At 43.4% G+C, this 25,592-nt stretch overlaps 1 protein-coding gene across 1 annotated transcript in view; it reads left to right on the top strand.

Moving 5' to 3' along the window:
• The window catches only part of LOC126237475 (uncharacterized), a 555,798-nt gene that overhangs the window by 93,864 nt on the left and 436,342 nt on the right, over nt 1–25,592 (top strand). The window contains exon 4 of the mRNA XM_049947618.1: nt 18,810–18,892. Coding sequence (XP_049803575.1) covers nt 18,810–18,892 — 83 coding nt within the window. The remainder of the gene's footprint in view (nt 1–18,809; nt 18,893–25,592) is intronic.

The following is a 25,592-nucleotide window of genomic DNA, read 5'->3' as shown; positions in this document are numbered from 1 at the left end:
TTAGCTTCGCTGCATGTTTAATGGTTTTGATAATTTTATTTCTAAACGTCTGACGGTTAAGGTTTTGTGCGCTCAAACTGTGGCGTTTATTAGTTCGCGTGACGGAACAGTGATGTTTCCATGACTTCACTGATCTAGTGCTGTGATTGGCTGACATGAGCAACCGTCATGGTAATTTACACATCGTATTTATAGTCGTGTATTACGAAAATATTATAACTGATATAGCGCACACGACCACTCAGATGCATCATACACTGTTTCCTTAAAATTGTGCGTGTACCCTTACCTGGACTTATACACAGTTTTTGTTCTTGATTCATGTTTACATCTTACCCGCATGGTCCAAAATTTTGCTTGATAACTTGCACACTGAATTTATATCATCTTATTTTCGTACATGTGGTATGCTGCTGTTACTCGCAAAAAAACAAAACTCACTAAACTCATGCATAATACATTCTCAAAAAAAGAAACTTACTAATAACGCATCTTACCCGCAATGAGCAAGCAAGGAAACTAAAGGGACATACACTCCTGGAAATGGAAAAAAGAACACATTGACACCGGTGTGTCAGACCCACCATACTTGCTCCGGACACTGCGAGAGGGCTGTACAAGCAATGATCACACGCACGGCACAGCGGACACACCAGGAACCGCGGTGTTGGCCGTCGAATGGCGCTAGCTGCGCAGCATTTGTGCACCGCCGCCGTCAGTGTCAGCCAGTTTGCCGTGGCATACGGAGCTCCATCGCAGTCTTTAACACTGGTAGCATGCCGCGACAGCGTGGACGTGAACCGTATGTGCAGTTGACGGACTTTGAGCGAGGGCGTATAGTGGGCATGCGGGAGGCCGGGTGGACGTACCGCCGAATTGCTCAACACGTGGGGCGTGAGGTCTCCACAGTACATTGATGTTGTCGCCAGTGGTCGGCGGAAGGTGCACGTGCCCGTCGACCTGGGACCGGACCGCAGCGACGCACGGATGCACGCCAAGACCGTAGGATCCTACGCAGTGCCGTAGGGGACCGCACCGCCACTTCCCAGCAAATTAGGGACACTGTTGCTCCTGGGGTATCGGCGAGGACCATTCGCAACCGTCTCCATGAAGCTGGGCTACGGTCCCGCACACCGTTAGGCCGTCTTCCGCTCACGCCCCAACATCGTGCAGCCCGCCTCCAGTGGTGTCGCGACAGGCGTGAATGGAGGGACGAATGGAGACGTGTCGTCTTCAGCGATGAGAGTCGCTTCTGCCTTGGTGCCAATGATGGTCGTATGCGTGTTTGGCGCCGTGCAGGTGAGCGCCACAATCAGGACTGCATACGACCGAGGCACACAGGGCCAACACCCGGCATCATGGTGTGGGGAGCGATCTCCTACACTGGCCTTACACCACTGGTGATCGTCGAGGGGACACTGAATAGTGCACGGTACATCCAAACCGTCATCGAACCCATCGTTCTACCATTCCTAGACCGGCAAGGGAACTTGCTGTTCCAACAGGACAATGCACGTCCGCATGCATCCCGTGCCACCCAACGTGCTCTAGAAGGTGTAAGTCAACTACCCTGGCCAGCAAGATCTCCGGATCTGTCCCCCATTGAGCATGTTTGGGACTGGATGAAGCGTCGTCTCACGCGGGCTGCACGTCCAGCACGAACGCTGGTCCAACTGAGGCGCCAGGTGGAAATGGCATGGCAAGCCGTTCCACAGGACTACATCCAGCATCTCTACGATCGTCTCCATGGGAGAATAACAGCCTGCATTGCTGCGAAAGGTGGATATACACTGTACTAGTGCCGACATTGTGCATGCTCTGTTGCCTGTGTCTATTTGCCTGTGGTTCTGTCAGTGTGATCATGTGATGTATCTGACCCCAGGAATGTGTCAATAAAGTTTCCCCTTCCTGGGACAATGAATTCACTGTGTTCTTATTTCAATTTCCAGGAGTGTATTTCGCGCACTGGGTATATTCTGCGCGCTTTTTCCTCCAATCATTCGTGAAACTCTCGCTAGATTGATACGTTCTCGTACTGTCGTGCACTCTGGCGAGACATCTGCAAACTTATTCCGAAACTGGATAGTATAACCAACGGCAGAAACAAAAATCTGTCTAAAACACTATCGAAACAACAGTGATAAATGTCGATTAATAACGCATCATAGCACAATAGAGATACGTGTGTACAGAGACACGGATTCGATAGCGAAGTTTCAGCAACTCTGTTTATTCCCTTTTGATGTAAGCAGTGGAACGTGAATATTGCGTGGAGATTGGCAGAACATGCTTAGGCTGAAATTCCAGTCTTCGGGACGCCGGTAATAGCTGTATTCCGAGGAAGCCACGGCTCCAAACCTCGGCTACCAAGAGCTAAACGGCATTTCAAGGCGCATCCTGAAGACCAGCTACTCTACATCTACATGGTTACTCTGCAATTCACACTTATGTGCCTGGCAGAGGGTTCATCGAACCACCTACAGCCGGCAGGTGCGGCCGTGCGGTTCTAGGCGCTTCAGTCTGGAAGCGCGTGACCGCTACGATCGCAGGTTCGAATCCTGCCTCGGGCATGGATGTGTGTCATGTCCTTAGGTTAGTTAGGTTTAAGTAGTTCTAAGTTCTAGGGGACTGATGACTACAGATGTTAAGTCCCATAGTGCTCAGAGCCATTTGAACCATTTTTTTTGAACCACCCACTTATAAGAATAACATCGCTTGATATAACGTATCATGTTCCAAAAACGTTGACCCAGATTATTTAAATCCGTTGAGAAATATTCGGAATGCGTTCTGATAATATAAATTTTGTAATACGCTACTGAGAAATTTATTTCAGTATATATATTTTGGGTTGTCTCCACCCTAGAATCTTTGATTACAATGTATAAAATGTTCAACTTACTGAGGCCATCGGTTGCTAGACTTACACACTATTTAAACTAACTTAAATCAACTTATGCTAAGAACAACACACACACCCATGTCCGAGGGTGGACTCTAACCTCCGGTGGGTTGGGCAGGGCATTTCGTGACGTGTCGCCTCAAACCAGGCAGCCACACGGCGTGGCTACGATGTCTAAAATGCACGTTTGACCATCAACTGCTTTTATTTCAAACCGAAATATCGACCGGTTTCAGTCATGGATCATCTTCACGGAAAAGCGTTAAAATGGTTAAGCCACAACATTACATTTATCATGTCATGAATATCAAAATACGACAAAGATCTTTAGAAGCAATACTAATATCAAGTGTACGCAGAATACAGCTCTATGTGCACTTGGAATTAATATGTTTGCTTCTGAAAGTCCTGTTCCGTATGTTGATATTCATGACATGCTCTACACATTGTTTAAGTAATGATAAACGTAATTTGTGGCTTAAACCATTTTAACGCTTACCAGTGAAGTTGGTCCATGACTGAAACCGGTCGATAGTCACCTTCCAAACATGTTTAATTACAAGCCGCACCTGCTACTGAGGTGTGGAACCCTGTAGCAAGTGATTGATTCTCCGCTGTTTTACACCATGCGACTTTACAAAGAACGCTGCGTGTATCCGTGGTATCAGCGATGTGGCATGAAGTTTGACTCCGATACACACTAGAAAAATTTTTGGTTCGCTGCAGTGTCTTCTTACATTGTGGTTGATGCATTGATCAATGTAAATCAGACATATCGCGCCTCCTACTCTTGAAGTTAGTTTGAAGTTTGTTTTTTTGTTCGTCGTCTATTCTCTGCTACACTTTTCATCCTATTACGACGAAACTATGGTGAGCTGTGCGCACGCCTGTGAAGGTTTCGGGATGAGAACCAGCTACCGCCCGTGTGAAAGAAATACCAACAGGTCGTTGCTGGACGTTTCTAATTGGGCCTTGTTTGTCATCCTCACCCACAACCCTAGTGACAGTAAGGCTATCTTACTACGACAGTATTTTTATACATGTAATGGTTGAAGTATATACCAATTTTTTTTTAAAAATCCTCCGGCGTACCAGAATTATTCTATGTAACGCTTTCTAGCTCCAAACACCCTGCCATAGGGATGCTATGGGTGTCTTACTGTCACAGAAAATCTTTCTAAATAGCAAATTATATGCCTTTGTACACCCCCCGCCCCCCGACCCCGACTGTCCTTGTACGCAATTTGTGAGTGCATCGTCAATGTGAGGGTGCGAGGGTTACAGTAAACTGACCGTGTTGCATCGGAAACACGATAATTGACTACCAGGAGAAGTTCCATAAGGTGACCGTAGACGCGTTAGTCGCTTGGCGAGAAGTCGGCTGGAGCCTGTATTACTGAATAGCGACGCCATTTGCGAACTGAATCGTCAATGTGAGTGTGCGAGGGACACAGTAAACTGGCAGTGGTGCATCGGAAACAAGCAATTTGACTTTCAGGAGAAGTTCCATACGGTGACCGTATCCTGCGTTAGTCGCTTGGTGAGAAGTCTGTATGGCGCCTGTAGTATTGAATCGTGACACACTTTGTGTATTGAATCGTCAATGTGAGAGTGCGATTGTAAGACTAAACTAGCAGCGGTGCATCGGAAATAAGAAACTTGACTCCCAGGAGGAGTTAAATACCGTGACCATAGCCGCGTTAGTCGCTTGGAGAAAAGTCGGCATGGAGCCTGTAGTATTGAGCCTCGACGAAATTTGTGTACTGCATGATCAATGTGAGGCTTCGAGGTTTACTGTTATCTGGTAGGGGTGCATCGGAAAGAAGCCACATGACACCCAGGAGAAGTTCCATATGGTGACGGTAACCACACTAGTCGCTCGGAGAAGAGTCGCATGGAGCCTGTAGTGTTGTATCGCGACGCAATTTGTGTGTTGTATCGTCAATATGATGGTGCGAGTGTTACAGGAAACTGTAAGTGGTGCCTCGAAAACTAGCTACTTGACTCCCAGGAGAAGATCCATACGGCGACCGCAGCCACATTAGCCACTTGGAGAAAACTCGGCATGGAGAATGCAGTATTGAATCCCGACGAAAATTGTGCAGTGCGTTGTCAATGTGAGGCTGCGAGGGTTACAGTTATCTGGTAGTGATACATCAGAAACAAGCTACTTCACTCCCAGGAGAAGTTACATACCATGACTGTAGCATCGTTAGTCGCTTGGCGGAGCCTGTATTATTGAATTGCGACTCTATTTGTGTGTTGCATCGTCAGAGTGTGCAAGTAAACCTGCAGTGGTGCATCGGAAACAAGCCACTTCACTCCCAGGAGAAGTTCTATATGGTGATTGTAGCCATGTTAGTCACTTGGAGAGAAGTCGACTGGAGCCTGTAGTATTGGTTCGCGACACAATTTGTGTGTTGCATCGTCAATGTGACGGTGCATGGGTTACAGTAAACTGGCAGTGATGTATCGGAAACAAGTAACGTGACTCCCTGAAGACGTTTCATACACTGACCATAGCGGCGTTAGTCACTTGGAGAGGTTGGCTGGAGCCTGTAGTATTCAATCGCTACGCAAATTGTGTGTTGCATCGTCAATGTTATGGTGGGAGGGTTACAGTAATCTGGCAGTTGTATATCGGAAACAATCTACTTGACTCCCAGGAGACACGATGACTGTAGCCGCGTTATTCGCTTGGAGAAAAGTCGAATGGAGCCCGGAGTTTTGATGCGCGACGCAGTTGGTGTGTTGCAACGTCAATCTGAGGGTGCGAGTGCTATAGTAACCAGAAACAATCAACTTGACCACCATTAGAAGTTAGATACGGTGACAGTAGTCGCTTTATTGCCTTGCAGAAAGTTCGGCAATCACCCCGTAGTTCTGAATCGCAACGTAATTTGTATGTTGCATCGTAAATGTGATGGTTCAAAGGTTACAGTAAACTAGCAGTGGTGCATCGGCAACATGCAACCTGACTCCCAGGGGAAGTTCTATATGGTGACCGTAGCCCTTGTAGAGAATTCGCCTGGAGACTCTAGTATTGGTTCACGATTCAATTTGTGTGGTGTATCGTCAACGTGAGGGTGCTAGGGTTACAGTACACTGGCAATAGTCCATCGGAAACAAGCTACGTGACACCCTGGAGAAATTCCATACGATGACCGTAGCCGCGTTAATTGCTCGGACAAATGTCAGCATGGGTCCTGTAGTACTGAATCGCGATACAATTTATGTGTTGCATCGTCAATGTTAGGGTGTGAGGGTTACAATAAATTGTCAGTGGTGCATGGGAAACAAGCAACATGACTCCCTGGATGAGTTACATACAGTGAACGTAGCCGCTTTAGTCACTTCGGGAGAAGTCGGTTGGAGCCTGTAGTATTGCATTGCGACAATATTTGTGTGTTTCATAGTCAATGTGATGGTACGAGTGTTACAGTAAACTTACAGTAGTGCATCGTGAACTAGCTACTTGACAGCCAGGAGAAATTGCATACTGTGATCGTTGCGGCGTTAGTGGCTTGGAGAACTGCCGGTATGGATCCTGTCGTATTGAATCGCGACACAATTCATGTGTGGCATCGTCAATATGAGGCTGTAAGGGTTACAATAACCTTGCAGTGGTGCATCGGAAACAAACTACTTGACTGCCAGGAGAAGCTCCACACGGTAGCTGTAGCCGCATTAGATGCTTGGAGAGACGTCGGCTGGAATCTGCAGTATTGAATCGCGACGCAATTTTGTGTGTTGCATCGTCAATATGTGGGTGCAAGTGTTACAGTAAACTGGCAGTGGTGCATCGGAAACAAGCAACATGACTCCCATGTTAAGTTTCAAACGGTGGCTGAAGCCGTTTCAGTTGCTTGGAGATAAGTCGTCTGGAGGCTGTAGAATTGAATCGCGACCCATTTGTGTGTTGCATCGTCAATGTGAGATACGAGTGTTACGCTAATTGGTCAGTGGTGCATCGGAAAGAAGCAACTTGACTACCAGGAGAACGTCCTTACGGTGTCTGTAGTCGTGTTAGTCGCTTGGAGTGAAGTCGGCTGGAGCCTGTAGTATCGTATCACGATGCATGTTGTGTGTTGCATCGTCAGTGTGAGAGTGCGCGGGTTACAGTAAACTGGCAGTTGTGCATCAGAAACAAGCCACCTGACTCACAGGTGAAGTTCCAAATGGTGACCAAACCACGTTAGTCGCTTGGAAAGAAGTCGGCTGGAGCCTGTAGTATTCATCGCGACTCTATTTGTGTGTTGCATCGTCAATGTGAGGGTGCGAGAGTTACAGTAAACTGGCAGTGATGCATCAGAAACAGCCAACTTGATTCCAAGTATATGTTCCATACGGTGACCGTACCCGCGTTAGTCGCTTGGAGAGCTATCGGCTGGGGCCTGTAGTATTGAATTGTGACGCAATTTGCGTGTTGCATCGCCAATGTGACGGTAGGAGCGTTACAGTAAACTGGCAGTGGTACATCGGAAACAGGCACCTTGAGTTCCAGGAGAAGTTCCATACGATAACCGTAGCCCGTTAGACGCTTGGAGATAACTCGAAAGGTGCCCGGAGTATTGAATCGCGACGCAGTTGGGGTGTCACATCGACAATGTGAGGATACGAGGGTTACAGTAATTTGTCAGTGGTGCATCGGAAGAATCAACTTTACTCCCAGGAGGGACCTCGTTGTCGACGGAACGTTAAACACTAACCACCACTACACCACCACCCAGGAGGGACTCCATGCTTTGTCCGTAGCCGAGTTAGTCGCTTGGATAAAAGTCGGCATGGATCCTGTAGTATTGAATCGCGACACAATTTGTGTATTGAATCGTTAATGTGTGGGTGTGAGGGTTACAGTAAAAACTCAGTGGTACATAAGAAACAAGCAACTATACTCCTATGAGAAGTTCCATACGGTCACCGTAGCTGCGTTAGTCGCTTCGAGAGAAGTCGGATGGAACCTGTAGTATTGAATCGCGACGCAATTTGTGTGTTGTATCCTCAATGTGAGGGTGCGAGGGTTACAGATAACTGGCAGTGGTGCATAGGAAACAATCTACTTCACTCCCAGGAGAAGTTCCAAACGGTAACTGTAACTGCGTTAGTAGCTTGGGTAAAAGTCGGCATGAAGCCTGTAGTATTGAATCGCGACGCAATTTGTGTGTTGCCTCGTCAATGTGAGGGAGCGAGGGTTACAGTAATTACAGGAAGCTGACAGTGGTGCATCGGAAACACGATACTTGACTACCATACGGTGACCATAGCCGCGTTAGTCGCTTGGAGAGACGTTGGCTGGAGCCTGTAGTATTTAATCGCGACGCTATTTATTTGTGGCATCGTCAATGTGAGGCTGTGAGGGTTGCAGGAAACTGGCAGTGGTGAATCAGAAACAAGCAACCTGGCTCCCAGGATTCCAGGAGGAGTTTGATACAGTGACCGTACCCGCGTTAGTCACTTGGAGAGATTTCGGCTGGGGCCTGCAGTATTTAATCGCGACGCCATTTGTGTATTGAATCATCAGTGTGAGGGTGCGAGGGTTACAGTAAACTGGCAGTGATGCATCGGAAACAAGCTACTTGACTCAAGGAGAAGTTCCATACGCTGGCGGTACCTGCGTTAGTCGCTTGGAGAATTGTCGGCATGAATCCTGTAGTATTGAGTCGCGACGCAATTTGTATGTTGCATCGTCAGTGTGAGGGTGCGAGGGTTACAGTAAACTGGCAGTGGTGCATAGGAAACAAGCAACTTGACTCTAGGGGTAAAATGTGATCGTGACAGTTAGCAACACATGCAACGACCCACAGAACATATGATTTGATAATAGTGTCGGTCATTATCATGTCTTCTCATCCCTACTGCCACTCCTGAGCGTGTGTGTGGCATAGTAGCCCTACAAAAATTTGTACAAATAATGGTTCTTGTATATACAAAATTTATTTGCCATTACTCCAGATGTTCCTGAGATAAGTTTCTTGTCAACCCATTTCTGTCCACAGCCCTGTGGGATGTGGTTCTTAGGTCCACAGAAACCTTCCCGGGAATGCACTCAACTATTCAGCAAAGTTTCATCGGAATCGGATGAATGGTATACGAGCACTTAGAAGACGAACAAATAATCATACATTTTCATATATAAGACTAGCCTAGCTCCTGCCACTTTGCTCGCGTAGACTGTATGTCGTGCAGAGTTGTTTTTCTTTTTGTTTTTATTCAATCGAATTTTCACCTTGTACACAAACTGCGGCACCTCTAAGCTTTTCACACTAGTTAAGGCCATACAAGCGTGGTGTTTTCCGAATGTACTGCTGTCTAAAAAGCGATCCTGGTAGCTGGAGTTTTTGTTAATCATGCCTTTCGCGTTCTGTGGAGAAATTCCCACAGCAACTTTCATCCTCTAACAAATATTTCTCTATATCTAACCGAGCAGTGTAATACAAATATTCGTAAATTTAGCTTTACATTTATTTTAATGTAAGTAAGTATTTTCTTAAAAATTTTCATCCCCTATTGCACTCCCCCCCTGAGAGGCTGAATTTCCAGAAACACTGAAACACGTATTTTTTATATTTCTAATCGAAAGGTCAAATATCAGTTGCCATAGACGTAGCCTTAAAAATCCTTTTGTAGTTCTTTAGCAATTATTTATTTTCAAAAAATTTTCACCCACTGTTTTACCCTCTTAGTTGTTGAAATTCCAAAAATGCTGAAAGACGTATTTTTTATTTTCTGACTGGGAAACCAAATACCAGTTTTCGTAGTTCTTGCTTCCAAATTCCTTTAATAGCGACATATTTTCAAAAAGCACTTAATTTCAATTTTCACCCCCTTTAGGAGTGTAATTTCCGAGAATATCTTTTTAAACGATGCCTACAGCATACAATCTACGCCCTCTCCGAACATCAAGTTTCTATCATTAGCGGCTTGGGCTAGACAGCGGGATGAGTCAGTGAATCAGTCTGACCCTATTTCACCGACTTAGGCTTGAATTTACAAAAACAGAGAAACACGTAATTTTTCATCTGTAACCGAGAAGCCAAACAGCAGTTTTCAAAGATTTATGTTTAATAACAATACTTTCGCTACGAAGTGTTATCACAAAACGAGGCACCTCCTATTTCACCTCCTTACGGGTGGATTTTCTGAAAACAGTGACATGTGTGTGTTTTATTTCTAACAGAGAAGCCAAATACAATTTTTTACAGTTGTTGTTGTTGTGGTCTTCAGTCCTGAGACTGGTTTGATGCAGCTTTCCATGCTACTCTATCCTGTGCAAGCTTCTTCATCTCCCAGTACCTACTGCAACCTACATCCTTCTGAATCTGCTTAGTGTATTCATCTCTTGGTCTCCCCCTACGATTTTTACCCTCCACGCTGCCCTCCAATACTAAATTGGTGATCCCTTGATGCCTCAGAACATGTCCTACCAACCGATCCCTTCTTCTGGTCAAGTTGTGCCAAAAACTCCTCTTCTCCCCAATCCTATTTTTTACAGATGTAGCATAAAAGTTTTCATCCCATGTTTCCGTCCCATAGGTGTTCAATTTCCTAAAACACTGACACACATATTTCTTTAATTTTTAACAGGGAAGTTAAATACCAATGTTCCTAAATGAAGCTTTAAAATGCTTCAGTGCGTGTGTGTGTGTGTGTGTGTATTGAACCGTGGACCTAGAAACGACAGTTTTCGTATCGCCGTTGCCTTCAGTGGTTTACAACCTCACAACAGGCCAAAGCAGTCCACCCACTGCACCGCCGCCCCACACCGAACCCAAGGTTATTGTGCGGTTCGGCCCCCAGTGGACCCCCCGGGAACGTCTCACACCAAACGAGTGTAGCCCCAAATGTTTGCGTGGTAGAGTAATTATGATGTGCGCGTACGTGGAGACAGTGTCCGCGCAGCAATCACCGACATAGTGTAACTGAGGCGGAATAAGGAGAACCAGCCCGCATTCGCAGAGGCAGATGGAAAACCGCCTAAAAACCATTCACAGACTGTCCGCCACACCGGACCTCGACACTAATCCGACGGGCGGATTCGTGCCGGGGAGCAGGAGGCACAAAAAAAAAAAAAAAAAAAAAAAAAAAATCTTTCACTCACTATTTCACCCCCAAAGGGTTAAATTTCCAAAAGTGCTGAAACACGCATTTCTTTATTTTCGACCGACAAACCAAATACCAGTCTTCGTAGGTTTAGCTTTAAAATTGCCTCAACAGCGACATTTTTTGAAAAACTCACCATCCCCTATATCACCCCTTTACGGTTGGAATTTCGAAAAATTCCTTCTTGAATACAATATACGATCCACACCTTCTCCAAATTTCAAGTTTCTATACTTAGCGATTTGGGCTCAACGATGATGAGTCATTCAGTCAGGACATTGCCTTTTATATAGAGATATTGACGCAGGGAGTGAAGTTTTCGGAGGTGGATTCTAAAATATTTTTCCACATCACTGACATAACTGATGTGCCGCCCGGCTCCTCCCCCCCCCCCTCACATCCCCCCCCCTCCCTTGTCCTGCCGCCGCAGACATAAGTTGCCTTCCTTGCATTTACTCATTTTACTAATGTTGTATTTATAATTATCCCCATCTGTACCTTAAAGGTAACCTTCACAATTTTAACGACATGGAATGTGTTCAATTACTGGTGACTGACTTGCACGTCACTTAAATGGCGTCACTTGAAAATATTTGCATGAAACTGTTAGCCAAAAGAGATTTATTGTTTGTTTAACCATAAAAATTATAATAAAAATTTTTGTGTTGTATACAGGGTGATTCTGTGATGATTTTACAGAATTTCTGGGATGATGGAGAAGTGTAAGTACATCAGTTTGAAGTAAAGAGCCGTAGTCCGGAAACGACTGAGTCGAAAGTTATGACGGGAAGTCTACTCAAGTCCCGCATTAGGCTTGCACAACGCTCAACTTCCGAACACTGATCTTGAAGTACAGAATTGCCGGTGAATACTCTCCAATACACTCAGTTAATTTTCACCCGTTGAGGGTCTAGTAATAATGAAGTACACAAGTAACGAAAGCTGCTAAATTTACAATAGTTCTTCAACATGACGTTCTCCAGCGTCAATGCTCTCATGGCATCGTCACACAAAGTTCTGTCGTACCCATTCTAATATCACCAGTGTCATTATAACAGTGTCGCAGGCAGTGAGAACTCTTTCCAGACGGTCCTCTTCAGTTTCGACAGGCTTCTTGTACACAAGATTTTTCACACAGACCCTCAATAAGAACTCATGTGAGATGAGAACAGGTGAATATGCTGGCTACGAAACAGAATCTCCTCTGCCTATCCACTTTTCAGGGAGTGTTTACCCAGGCGTTCACGAAGCCTCAGTCCAAAGTGAGGTGACGTTCGATTATGTTGAAACTTACCATGATAGCGTTGCCCACTGCACAATTCTACTGTCAGATGTATCAAAACGATTTTCGCTTATAACTTTCGACTTTGACATTTCCTTACGTCGAATTGATGCGAGTAGCATCCCCCATCTTCCCTGAACGTTTTTAACACAACCATGGAATCACTCTGTTCACTCGATGGATCGTAATTAATAGGGGAAACTGATGTAAGTGAAGCTATGTGACGGTCCGCAGACGAGGCGTTTCCGAGGTTATTGCAAATGTGTGATTATATTCTTAGGTCAGGCAATGATCGGCGTAGAGAGACGCCTGTCTTAACGTGTATTCATTACTTTTAAGTTATTTGAATTTTGATTTGTGGGCGGACAGCCGGGCCCTACCAACGGATTTCCAGTTGTCAGGACCAGTGCTGCCATTCCCCCTCCAAGGGCCTTTAATTGTGGTCTTTTGAAATTCACGATGCACAATACTCGTCAGCCCGGCTGATGAGTAAGGCTTTTCTTTATTAACTCGGTAATTATTCAAAAATTAGTTGTGTGAATTTAGAAACATTTTCGACTAGATCTTGTAATGTGTTGTATAAGTCAGGGTTTATTATCATTTCTTGTAATTGTTTGTCTCTTAACTCCTCTCTCATTTCTGAGGCAACTGGATCAAAGTCTGGGCACTCGAAGGCAACGTGCTCGGGCGTCCCCTCTGGGGCACCACAGACACATCCAGGTGTTGGCCAGCTACCTATCCTGTGAAAGTACGCCGGATAGGGGCCGTGTCCGGATAGAAAATGTACAATTCCCTGAGTTGCTGTCATGTGCCTTAGTTTTAATCTTTCCCTCACACTGGGAAGGAGGTTGAAGACTCGTCTACCAGTGGTAGAGTTTTCCCACTGCTCCTGCCATAGTTGCATTGTCCTTTGTTTAATGTCTTTTACGTTATTTTCCTGGCACGGTCGCGAGTGTACAAACGGCCACGCGCAGTCGCGCTGACACCGTTCTGAAACAGTGATGTGGTAACTTGTGTGTACGTATCTGTCAGAGTTGACATGCGGTAGTCAGGTGATGGTCGACCGCTCGATTCTTTAACTTTCGTGAGAACATACAGTTGCTTCGAAGCTAGCAGTCAGCTGGAACTCTAACTTTTGCGAGTGTCAGATTGTGAGCAGCAAAGGATTTAGAATTATTTCTGCTGTCTTTTATAACTGTTTCTGGCCAGCGTGAAAGATTTTATTAATGATAAAAAAACTCAGTTTTTTTTTCACAAGATGCTGAACTTTAAGTGTTTGGGTTAGCTTATGATTTATGAATGGTTAATGCACTATGAATCTTCATATTTCGCTCCTTTGCAATGAGTAGTTGATTAAGAACTGGAATCATTTGTGTACTAGCTTTACTGCATGAGTATTACCATCGTCAATTTATTTGATGCTACATCTGCGTACCTTTTGTAAGATCGCCATTCTATTGAGTGACGAACACGTAATCAAGTCTAAAAATTTAAATCATCGGTGTTGTCTACTATAAATAATTCAAAGCGATTTGTCACAGTTATTTGTTATTTACAAGTTTTATTTGTGTTTGATTCGCAAAACTGTCACACTTATAATTTAGAAAGTAGGAAAACGGTGTGATATACTTAATTTCAGATAGCACAGCTGCAGGGCATAAATGTATGTGCGACCCACCCCTTTGATAGATAATAAGCACGCATTAATTACGATTGGACATTTGTCCAACCTTAACAAGCACGTAACCGGTCTTACAGGGTGTGGTAGATAAGTAATGAGACTCAGTCTAGAAAAACAAATTTATTGATCCAGTTTGTACAAAACGTTAATATTCTTCAAAGTACTCGCCTTGGGCGTCGACACAACGTTGCCAGCGCGTTCTCCAAGCTTCATAGGCCCCACTGTAGTCCGTTTGAGTTATCCCTGTTAGTGCCTTCGTGACAGCACGTTGGATGTTCGGAATATCGTCGAAACGATGACCCTTCAGGCATCTTTTGACCTTCGGAAATAGGAAGAAATCAGGAGGACTCAAGTCAGGGCTGTATGGTGGCTGTGGCAAAACTTCAACTCCAATTCGGGTCAAGTAGGAGGTCACGAGGAACGCTGTGTGCGCCGGAGCGTTGTCGTGGTGGAGACGCCAGCGTTGAGCAAGGTCCTGTCGCTTCCGTTTGACGGCTCTGTGCAATCGCTGAAGGACTTCTTTGTAGAATTCGGCATTGACAGTCTTCTCCTGAGGGACAAACTCTTTGTGAATTAACCCCCGCTTGTCGAAAAACACAATCAGCATTGTCTTGATGCGGGACTTTGACATTCTTGCTTTCTTCGGCCGCGGGGATGCCGGTGTGTGCCACTCCGAGCTCTGGGCTTTCGTCTCCGGGTCGTACTGGAATGTCCACGATTCGTCGCCTGTTACTACGTTGTCTAAAAAGTGTGGATTATTTTCCAAATCATTCAACATCTCACGGCAAACGTCCACTCGTTGTTGCTTTTGTTCGGCGGTGAGCACTCGGGGAACCAATTTTGCGCAAACTTTCCTCATCATCAAATCTTGCGTAACAATTTGGTGAACCGTAAATTTATTCACGGAGACCTCATCGGCGATCAGTTTGAGACTTCAACGACGGTCAGAGTCCAGGAGTTCTTTCACTTTGGCCACCGTTTCATCCACACGACTCGTTGAAGGGCGTCCGGATCGTTCCATGTCTTCAACGGATTCCCTCCCGTTTTTAAATTCATTAAACCACCGGAACACTTGAGCTCTTGATAGGGAGTCTTCTTTGTAGGCCTCCGTAATCATAGCAAAAGTTTCCGAAGCAGTTTTGCCCAAGCGAAAGCAAAATTTGATTGCATACCGCTGTTCTATCGAGCGATCCATCTTCAGCGTTTTCACAAGTGTCACGGGCACACAAACAACGTAATACGCGAAGCTCGACCCTCACTGCACCAGAGCTCCGACGCGACTGCGAACCGGTTCTATTGTTAGCTCAGATCCCCCACCACGTGACGTACAGGTGGAGACCGCCCTGCGAGCGACTGGGGCGCCGCGCGGCGGCCAGTCTCATTACTTATCTACCACACCCTGTACTTGTTGGCTGAGGTTTTCATACAGTTAACTGATCGTTCCTGTATTGCATGTCAAGGAGAGGTACATTGCAAGTGGTGGGTGGAAAGTAAATGTAATGCACCCCGACTGTCAAACACTTTGGCTCGCAGCACGTGAGAAGACAGTGAAAACACTAAATATATTTTCTGATGATGAATAACCACATTTTACAACGTATCAGTGTCTCAGTACATACAGATGTTCTAGTTATCAACATATTGCCTATGCCTGCTTCCAACACATTAATTCTACACGTCAGTGGATTTTTTACAATGATCTTTTTGAAGTTACTTCACAAATGCAAGCGTTCTAACAAACTGAACTTAATGTGTTAGGCGGTCCCCTTTCTCGGAAACTGTCACACAACATATTTCAGAATATTTTTGTGCTCATTTCCCTTGATCGAATAGTCGATCACTACACAGCATAACAATTGCAATCAAGATTCAGTAAGTTCAGTGGCCGTCCCTTTTATTGCCTTCTTTCCAATTCCCTTTTTATTATGGTGAAGGGGACTGAACAGATGGGAGCCTACAGCTGGCTAGTAAAAGATAAGAGTCCTATTAAGACGAGATGGCTACCATAAAGAAGTTCAGAGTCTGAGGCTAAGTCCCAGCCTCGGATAAACAGAACGGTATTCGCGTCTCCCGTCGCACACATTCAGGGCAGGACAAGGGACGCCTCTTTCTGGCGAAAACAAAAAAAAAAAGCAGCATTACTTGTAGAAGACTTTTAGGAAGATAACTAATCCCTAGCCAGGTGTCGTCCGCCCCTGGTAGCTGATTGGTCAGTGCTCGCGAATGTCATACCTAAGGGTCCGGGTTCGATCCCGGCTGGGTCGGAGCTTTTCTCCGCTCAGGGGCTGGTTGTTGCGTTGTCCTTATCATCCTCATTTCATCCCCATCGCCACGCAAGTCGTCGAAGTGGCATCAACTCGAAACCCTTGCACCAGGCGAATGGTCTAGCCGACGGGAGGCCCTAGCCACACGGCATTTCCATTTGCCAGGTGTCACTTCCCAGGGGCTAGCGTGTGGTTCTTCGTTAGCTCAAGAGCGACATCACTAAATAAAGTTCGGTTTAAATTTTCTGGGTCCAGCGTTCTGGTTAATTTTTACTGTTATTTTCCATGGAGTATGCAGTTTCTCGCCTGTGCATGAGTATCAGGCGTGTCACCCCACCCCAGAGCATTATTGGTTGGAAATAGCAAAAGTTAGAAAGAGTAGGAGATTGTTTCACATCTTTACTTATGTATTAAAGGACGGAACTTGCAATGTCTGCCACCATTGGCCAGCGAGATCCCTGCTCTGACAGAAGCGGCGTAATTACAGAGAGTCCAGAAAGAGAACTCTAGCTGCTTGGAGAATAATGACTTCATGTTAGAAGTCTGAAGCACAAAGACCTGTTGCCTGACGACTGGTGTGGCGAGCTTTGTGGCCGTGCAGAAATGTTTCCAGTAGAGTGCCGAGTACAGGGAGATACCTGAACTCATGGTCTCCAGCCGGCGCCGCCATTGCTTTGTGCAATTAGCCTACGAGTTGATAAGGTGGGCCATCGATGAGAACGCCAATCCTTAGGGACGCGACATTTTTCCCCTCCCTCCAGGAGCCAGTTATTACGATTTAATACTTCGAAGCCATGTAGTTTGCTTGGAGAGAAGTCGTCAAGGACATTAAGTATTTCATCGCGACGAAATTTGTGTGTTGTATCCTCAATGTGAAACTGCGAGGGTTACAGTAAACAGGCTGTGGTACATCGGAAACAACCTACTTGACTCCCAAGGGAATTCCCATACGGAGACCCTAGACGAATTGGACGCTTGGAGAGAAGTCGGCCGGAAGGACTTTATGTGTTGCGTCGTCAATGTTACGCTGCGAGGGTTACAATAAACTTTCAGTGGTTCATCGGAAACAAGCAACTTGACTCACAGGAGAAGTTTCATACAGTGACCATTGCGAAATTAGTCGCTTGGAGAGAAGTCAGCTGGCCTGTGCCAAGATTAGAGTCCATCATGAGAACCCATTTTCCCCAAGTAGTAAACGTTCAACTGTATGTCTCAGTGGATATATCATGGTGTTTTGCTTTTCGATAATAGATCTGACTGTTATAGTGACCTCTTCTTTGTTTCATAGATTACGTCATCGCTACTCTCACTAACATGTCTATGTGTGTGGTGTGGTATCCATATCGCCATGCTTGACTGGGCCACCTCTTTTAATTATAATTCAGTAAGATTTTCCATTGCGTAACATTATTATCTCCTTTAGTTTATTTTTTTGATCGTACGGAGTGTTTCCCTACTGGTCACCAGAGATCGGATTTCAGCATCATAGGGGTATGCAAAACAGCACAACAGACACTTCGCAAGCCCTTTTGCAACTTTTCTTATAACCTGGTCAAATCAGGCTGTGACTTGACCTGTTCATCACCAATACTCTCCCAAGAATCCTAGTGTGCTTTCATTGTGCGATACGATTTTTTATACCTTGAGATGCTATGTAGGAATGTCTTTGTATGCTGATTAATTAATTTTCCTGTACTCATTGAGTTCTTTTGTTTTGTTGAAACTGTCTATGTAATCCATACAAAGTTCAGTTACAACTTTTAAGTCTTTGTTTAACTGGTACATTTATTACTTTCTATGTTTAATGACTGTTGTAGTTGTCTCATCAACTACTGTTTTTATTTTACTTGGTTCAAATATTTGCGGCAAACTGTTACATAGGTACAGTTTTGAGTAAATGTTTTTCCTGTTTGCTCATTTCATATCTGTATACTGTTTAACTTTTTACTTTTTAAAATGCAGTTCCACCACACTCTCAGAGATGGCATTTACTGTATGTTCCCTCACACTCCATCATTTTCCTGCATTTATTCATTTCTGTTTATCTTACTGATATTGTTTAAGTACCCCATATGTTCTATAGCGACACTGATAATTCTTTCTTCTTTGAGTTGGTTAGTGTATCACTCTCCATGTTTTATACCTCCTGATGTAGCCTTGTCAAGTACTAATTTTATTCTATTTTATTGCCTTTGTTTATTAATATAAACTGTTATATAGGCGTGCTGTTCCAGTTTTGTGTTAAAGTTTTTCCTGTCTGTTCTGTTTATATTTATTTACCGTTCTACTTTTTACTTTTTACATTTCATTGCCACCACACTGTCAAAGATGTTATTTACTCAACTTTTCTGCTTCAGTCTAAATTTGTAGCTTCTTTTCCAGTGTCGTTTACAAACAATGTAATTTCTTTGGCGACAAAAGTCAGTAAATGCCTGAAGGTGGCCCCGTAAGCCGAGAACCGGTTAACACAATAAAAGTAATACTGTTGAACAAAAGCAAACTAGCGCTTTTCATTAATTAATTAATACACTGTTTGTTAAAGAAGACATTTGTATCAAGGATTTGTGCTTTCTCTTACAGTGTGCCCTGCATATAATGCTGTCGAGTTCAGTTGACCCTTCCGAGTGCTTCTCAAAGGGGACCAACAACTCAAGTGTACCAATGTAAGTACCTGCTAACGGCTTCTGCCGTCTTTCATCTGCAGCTACATGTTTCCTCGGTGAATATCTCTAGTGTACCATGCATTACGGTATCAAATGAAACTGCTGGTTCCAGAGACCTTTTCAAGTCTCAAACATCTATGATGTTTATATGCAGATTGAAGCTATATATGAAAATCTGTACCTAGGCCAGGATTCGAACCTAGGTTGTTGCTCATTAGGCGGATGTGTTAACCACGATACCACTCTGGCACAGTGGATTTGCGCAACTCCTTTCTCAATCTAGATTCCCATTCATGTCTCAGCTCACAAGAGTCTCTCCATTTGTATTGGAATAGCGCCTCAACATCGAACGAAACAAGGGAATCTGCCTGAAATCCGGGCTCAGGCGCTTCTAACCAAATGAAACTATGGTTCCAGACAGTTTAGGGGGAATACCATGGGTTTAAGGCGAGAATGAGAATTTGGATAGACGAGGAAGGCGTGCCAGGGTAGACCTAGCGGTTGGGCGAAGCCACTGTGCCAGGGTGGCGTAATGGTTAACCCATTGCCTAGTGAGCAGGAGGACTGGGTTCGAGTCCCAGTCTTAGTACATATTTTCATTCGTCGCTTCAGTTTGCATATACAATTATACATGCTTTAAGGGTTCTTCCAGTTGTACTAGCGAAAGGATTGCGAGAAGATTGTTTGTTTGCCCCGTGTTAGTTGTAATTAGATCAGTCACACCTCAACGATTCCTGCCAGAGCGTTACGTGGACCGCGTAGTACATTCCGGATTATCCATTGTGGCGTTCGCTGTGTTATTCAGTGGTTTGGTATTTAACTAATTTGTAAATGAAAATGATAATCTCATTTCATTACATTGAATAATTACTAAATAATTTTTTAAAGATTTGGTCAAGCTGCTAAAGAACTCCAAGTTAACGTTGTGTTAAAGTGTTGTCTGTAAGTTGTGTAAGTGTTACTAAATCTATACAACTATTGATTATGATGGAAACAGTTATCTTCAGCAAAATGATCATTAAAACCACCGAATATCAGCCGCGCACAACACTATGTTAGGTGAAACAATATTCTTCGCAACTCGTGCGTAATTAATTTCGGCTCCATACATCAGCAAGAAAAAGTTTGTTGTATGGATTGTGCTATGAGCACTGTTTTCAAAGAACCAATCTTATTCGAACTATTTTCATTAAAATAAGTTCGGGACCACCGGTGCACATTTATTTTTACACGATTTTATTACCTTCGGCATTTATGTCTGCAGAGTTGCGTAATTTGAATTTGCCGCTGAGATAATTGTTAAGATGGCGGCAGACAATTGATAGAGACTTTCTATTGTTAGATCAACTTTCCTTTTAACAGGATAAGTATTTGAAATGCTTATTAAACTATACTTTCATATTGTGCACTATTTAGACTAATTTTGATCAAGCAAACCTTTGATTTTTTCCTAAGAAACACAGATAGAAACGCGATACAAATCGCTATCATCAGTGGCTGCGCTCCTTGCAGAGGAAGGAAATAATTAACACAGATAATGCTTACTGAGAGAGGAATTAAAGTTACAAATAATTATTCACTCATATTTATAATAATAATAATAATGAACTCTATTCTCAAGTAATAATTAACAAATAATTACAATTTCTTAACAGACCTCAGTTTGATATGTGTCTTGCGTCCGCAACCTTCAAAAGCTAACCAACGAAAGTTAGAAACAAAGGAAGACAAACGCAGATCATAAAAGGAATTTACAATTATCATTGTCTTTGTATGATACACATCGATATGTCCAATTACATCATAAAATATTATATAAATAATTAATATTTATCATTGTTTTCACTGTTTTTTCATATGTCGGATAGATAATGTTTATGACTGTTAGAGGTATAATTTCCTCTCGTCGCACTGTAGTGGATGTTACACCATTCAAAAACGTTTCTTGGACTACGAGAAGTATTTTTTTTTTTTTGTGAGGTATTTGGTATCACTATTCGATCTTCCACTGATTCGAATTTTCAAGCTTTTCATTGACATTCCCGTAAGTGAGATGAGCCAGTGAAATATATTCTGCCTTCTTGTGAACACATTTGACAACACTTGTTAGTTCCACTTGACTTCCATTACAGATCACACAAGCGTTTTATAAGTTCAGCCTTTCACAGTCGTACTACGGTTTCCCATAAGCCCAAGTCCGTCAACTACTTTACAATCTGAGCCAATGTACTCGGTCCTTATCGTATCGCCAAGCATTTTTATATCGGTGTAAAGTAAATTATCGTACAGTCAGCTTAACAGCTCTTACAACCAAGTTGCTGACAGTAATAATGTACAGAAGAATAGAAACGAAAATTGAGGATCTGCTCGATAAAGATCAGTTTGCCGTTAGGAAAGATAAAGCCACGAGAGAAGCAGTTCTAATGCAGCGGCTGATAATGGAAACTAGACTGAACAAAAAACGAGATAGGTTCACAGGGTTTGTTGACCTAGCCAAAGTGTTTGATAATGCAAGATAGCCGGACTCTGTGGCGGAGCGGTTCTAGGCGCTTCCGTCCGAAACCGCGCTGCTGCTACGGTCACAGGTTCGAATCCCACCTCGGGCATGGATGTGTGTGATATCCTTAGGTTAGTTAGGTTTAAGTTGTTCTAAGCCTAGGGGATTGATGACCTCAGATGTTAAGTCACATAGTTCTTAGAGCCATTAATGCAAGATATTTGTTTACGAGAAAAACAGGAGTAAGCTATAGAGAAAGAGGGGTGACGGACGGTACGTACAAGAGCCAACAGGGAACAATAGGAGTGGAAGACCAAGAACGAAGTGCTCGGATTAAAAAGGATGTAAGACAGGGATGTAAGCTTTCGCCCTTACTGGTCAGTCTATACATTGAAGAAGCGATAACAGAAATAAATGACAGGTTCAAGAGTGGGTTTAAAATTCAAGGTAAAAGGATATCAATGACGAGATTCGGTAGTGACATTGCTATCTTCAGTGAATATGAAGAAGAATTACGGGATCAACTGACGGGTGTGGATAGTCTAATGAGTACACAATATGGGCTGAGAGTAAATCGAAGAAAGACGAAAGTAATGAGAAGTAGCAGAAATGAGAACAGCGAGAAACAACATCAGATTTGATGATCACGAAGTAGACGAACGAATTCTGCTACCTAGGCAGCAAAATAAACCATGTCGGACGAATCAAGGAGGAAATAGAAAGCAGACCAGCACAGGCAAAAAGAGTATTCCTGGCCAACAGAAGTCTACTGGTATCAAACATAGGCCTTCATTTGAGGAAATTCTGAGAATGTACGTTTGGAGCACAGCAATGTATGGCAGTGAAACACTGACTTTGGGAAAATCAGAACAGAAGAAAATCGATGCATTTGATATGTGATGCTACAGAACAATGACGAAAATTAGGTGGACTGGTAAGGTAAGGAATGGGGAGATTCTTTACAGAATCGGCGAGTAAAGGTGTGGTGTCACCGCCAGACACCACACTTGCTAGGTGGTAGCCTTTAAATCGGCCGCGGTCCATTAGTATACGCCGGACCCGCGTGTCGCCACTGTCAGTAATTGCAGACCGAGCGCCACCACACGGCAGGTCTAGAGAGACGTCCTGGCACTCGCCCCAGTTGTACAGCCGACTTTGCAAGGAAAGGTTCACTGACAACTACGCTCTCATTGGCCGAGACGATAGTTAGCATAGCCTTCAGCTACATTTGCTACGACCTAGCAAGGCGCCATTACCAGTGTATATAAAAATGGAGATTATATCTGTACAAGAGCGATGTTCTACAAATGTGGATTAAAGTTAAGTATTCCAGAAGCTACGTACTTTTATTTATAGCATTCATTACGTATGCTGTTTCAGACCTCTCGCCAGCCTGCGTGAGTTTAAGGGGCTCCGGAACGCCCTATACTTGCAATGTTAAAATAACGCTTATAAATTACATCTTTCCTCACAAAGTATTTGAGGTAGGAACTTGAACTTTTTACAGATTATTTATTGGAATATGGGCTACAACTTAACACAGGGATTTTACAAAATTTTAGTTCAGTTATTAAAGATGATTTTTTTCAATTGTAATGAAAATTCACAACATTTTTTTGCAATTTTTTACTTATATATTCAAAAATATTCAGTTTTTGGGAAAAAGGCTGTGTTAAATTATGCAGACGGTACTGTGTAACATTTACTGAAAGTTTGAAACAAATATGTTTGGAAGATCCTTAGAAAACATGTAATTAGTATGAGAAAATAAAAGTTTTGGGAATCGAGCGACAAAGATTGGATTAACTTTTTAGTGCATTCCAGGTCCATAGGATGGATTATCTTCATCCTCTGCAAACTCCTCCTCCAGCTTCCTCTTGTTCCTCCTCCTGTTTACTCTTGCTTGTATTTCTAGACTCTTTACAGCCCTGTCTGCAGCCCGAAGGCGTTCCTTGTCTAAAGCAAGCATCGCTCGTACCATGTTAGAACCTATCTTCATTCCCATATTTCTAAATACCTTGCACCTTACAATGTTGCCATCATTGAAAGTCGCAACAGCATCATACACACCAAAGTGAAGTGTTTCTATTCCAACAAATACAGTCTTGGGGATTCTCGACCATATAACACTATTTACACTTTCATTGGGGTTTTGAGTTTTTCCGTGAATACACTTTTTCAACAGTTCAGGTGCCGCTAAGTCTCTGAAAATAGGTTTTATCACCTCCATTGTTGCATGAGGCAGACTATGCTTATGAGTGTACACTTCACCAGTTAGCAATCCTTTGTTATATTTACACCAACTGTCTTCTTCTTTGGGACACAAGCTATGTTGGGGATTTTCATCGTCTTTATTGTTTACAGTAATAACACATACCTTTGGCTTTCCAACATTTCTCCTTTTCTTAAAATCCTTCAGAGGATTTCTAATAACTTTACTTTTACTCATTATTATACTTCAACAAAACAGAGACTCAAGAAACAGAATTAATTACGAATATTTTCGAGATAACGACAGAGTAAATAAACATGAAACAATCTACAATCACACCAGCGATATATATTGAACCATCACAGGTTAGCCACAACACATACTTTATCTCACATCACTAAAATGTACCTGATGAACACGGACGTTAATAATAACACCATTTGACAGCAGTTTAACAGCGCCACAGTGGGTCACGGCCATGTAGAACACATTTCAAAAAAAATTTAAAAATAGTTGTAGTCTTCGGAATTGAATAAATTATATATCTATTAAAAGGTAATAGTCTGCAGATTCAGAAAACGCAAAAAAGTAAAAATTGAACTCTTCATGATTTTGAGCCCCTTAAGCGCGTGCCTTTCGGCTACTTCCGAGTGGCGTGGCTGTCTTGCTACGCCACAACAAAAGGAATACGTGGAAAACACAGAGAAGAAGAGCGGACAGGTTGATAGGACGCCTGTTAAGGCATCAGGGGATAATTTCCATGGCCCTTACTAAAGACGGTAAAAACTGTAAAGGAAGATACAGGCTGGAATACTTCCGGCAAACAATTGAGGACGTAGGTTGTAAGTGGTACTCTGAGATGGAAAGGTTGACCCAGGAGAGGAATTCATGGCGGGCTGCATCAAATCAGTCAGAAATCCGAGGACCCCCCAAAAAAAAGTGCACTAACTCCGCGATCTGGCTCAGAGGGGTGCGCGATGCCGACCGACCGCCGTGTCACCCTCTGCCATATGGCGTCATTCGGACGGGCACAGGAGGATCAGGGAGCTCACCAGGCTGTTATCGACATTACTGACCTTTGAAGCAGTTACTTCTCATTCTAGTAGCTCCTCATTTGGTTCCGCGAGGCTGACTGAACCCAGTTCCAATCTTCGCAACTGTGAAATATCCCTGGCGGTACCGGTAATTGATCCCGGGACTCCCGCATGACAGTGAGACGCGCTGACTACTCTGCTAGGGGGGTGTACATTATATCGATGCATTTGTATTAAATGACTAACTCCATTTATTAACCCTGAAGTTTATCAAACAATTATTGCAATAAAAAGCAGTCCAGATTGCGACTAATCTTTTTAACTTTTCGATTTGGTTACCCATTTTTTGGTCTATTATATCAAGGTACAAGCTGACGTTATCTGGAGCCCTGGCCTATGAGAATGGTCTTACAGACAGACAATGGCAATCAGAATTAAAAATTTAAAAAAATCATTGCGATCTGGGTAGCTTTTTATTAAAATTTCAAGCACGATCACTGCGATCAGTAATGATGTCAAAAATTATTATCAAAAAATGTTGAAATCTCGCAAATTCTGGTCGTCCTGCCATTGGCAGCATAGTTTCTTCGTTAGGTAAAAGAGAACGTGTACTACTGTGTGATGACTCCACAGAAATCATGCAGTTATTTTTCTACTGTGTTACAGAACGACGTATGAGGCTAAAAATCTCTTCGTTCGAATTTCTTATCTTCTCTTCTGAGCGTAAGCCGAAATCATGTTTTTATAGTATTTATTAGCTTCGCTTCTTGCCTAATCTAGGATACATTTTTCTCGTTGTCAGCTAAATAAATGACGAGAACTGATGTCAAATAGTCCAATAAAACTTCGAGTTTCTTATGCGGTTAAGGCACCAGTTCATTTTTTTCTGTTTAATACATTTTACTAATTTCTTCTACTATTTTATTTTTGTTGAAATCACTTGGTTCGGAAGAAGTG

Source organism: Schistocerca nitens, chromosome 2 (assembly GCF_023898315.1).
Source record: "Schistocerca nitens isolate TAMUIC-IGC-003100 chromosome 2, iqSchNite1.1, whole genome shotgun sequence".
Lineage (NCBI taxonomy): Eukaryota > Metazoa > Arthropoda > Insecta > Orthoptera > Acrididae > Schistocerca > Schistocerca nitens.
This window is presented reverse-complemented; position numbering and strand designations above follow the sequence as displayed.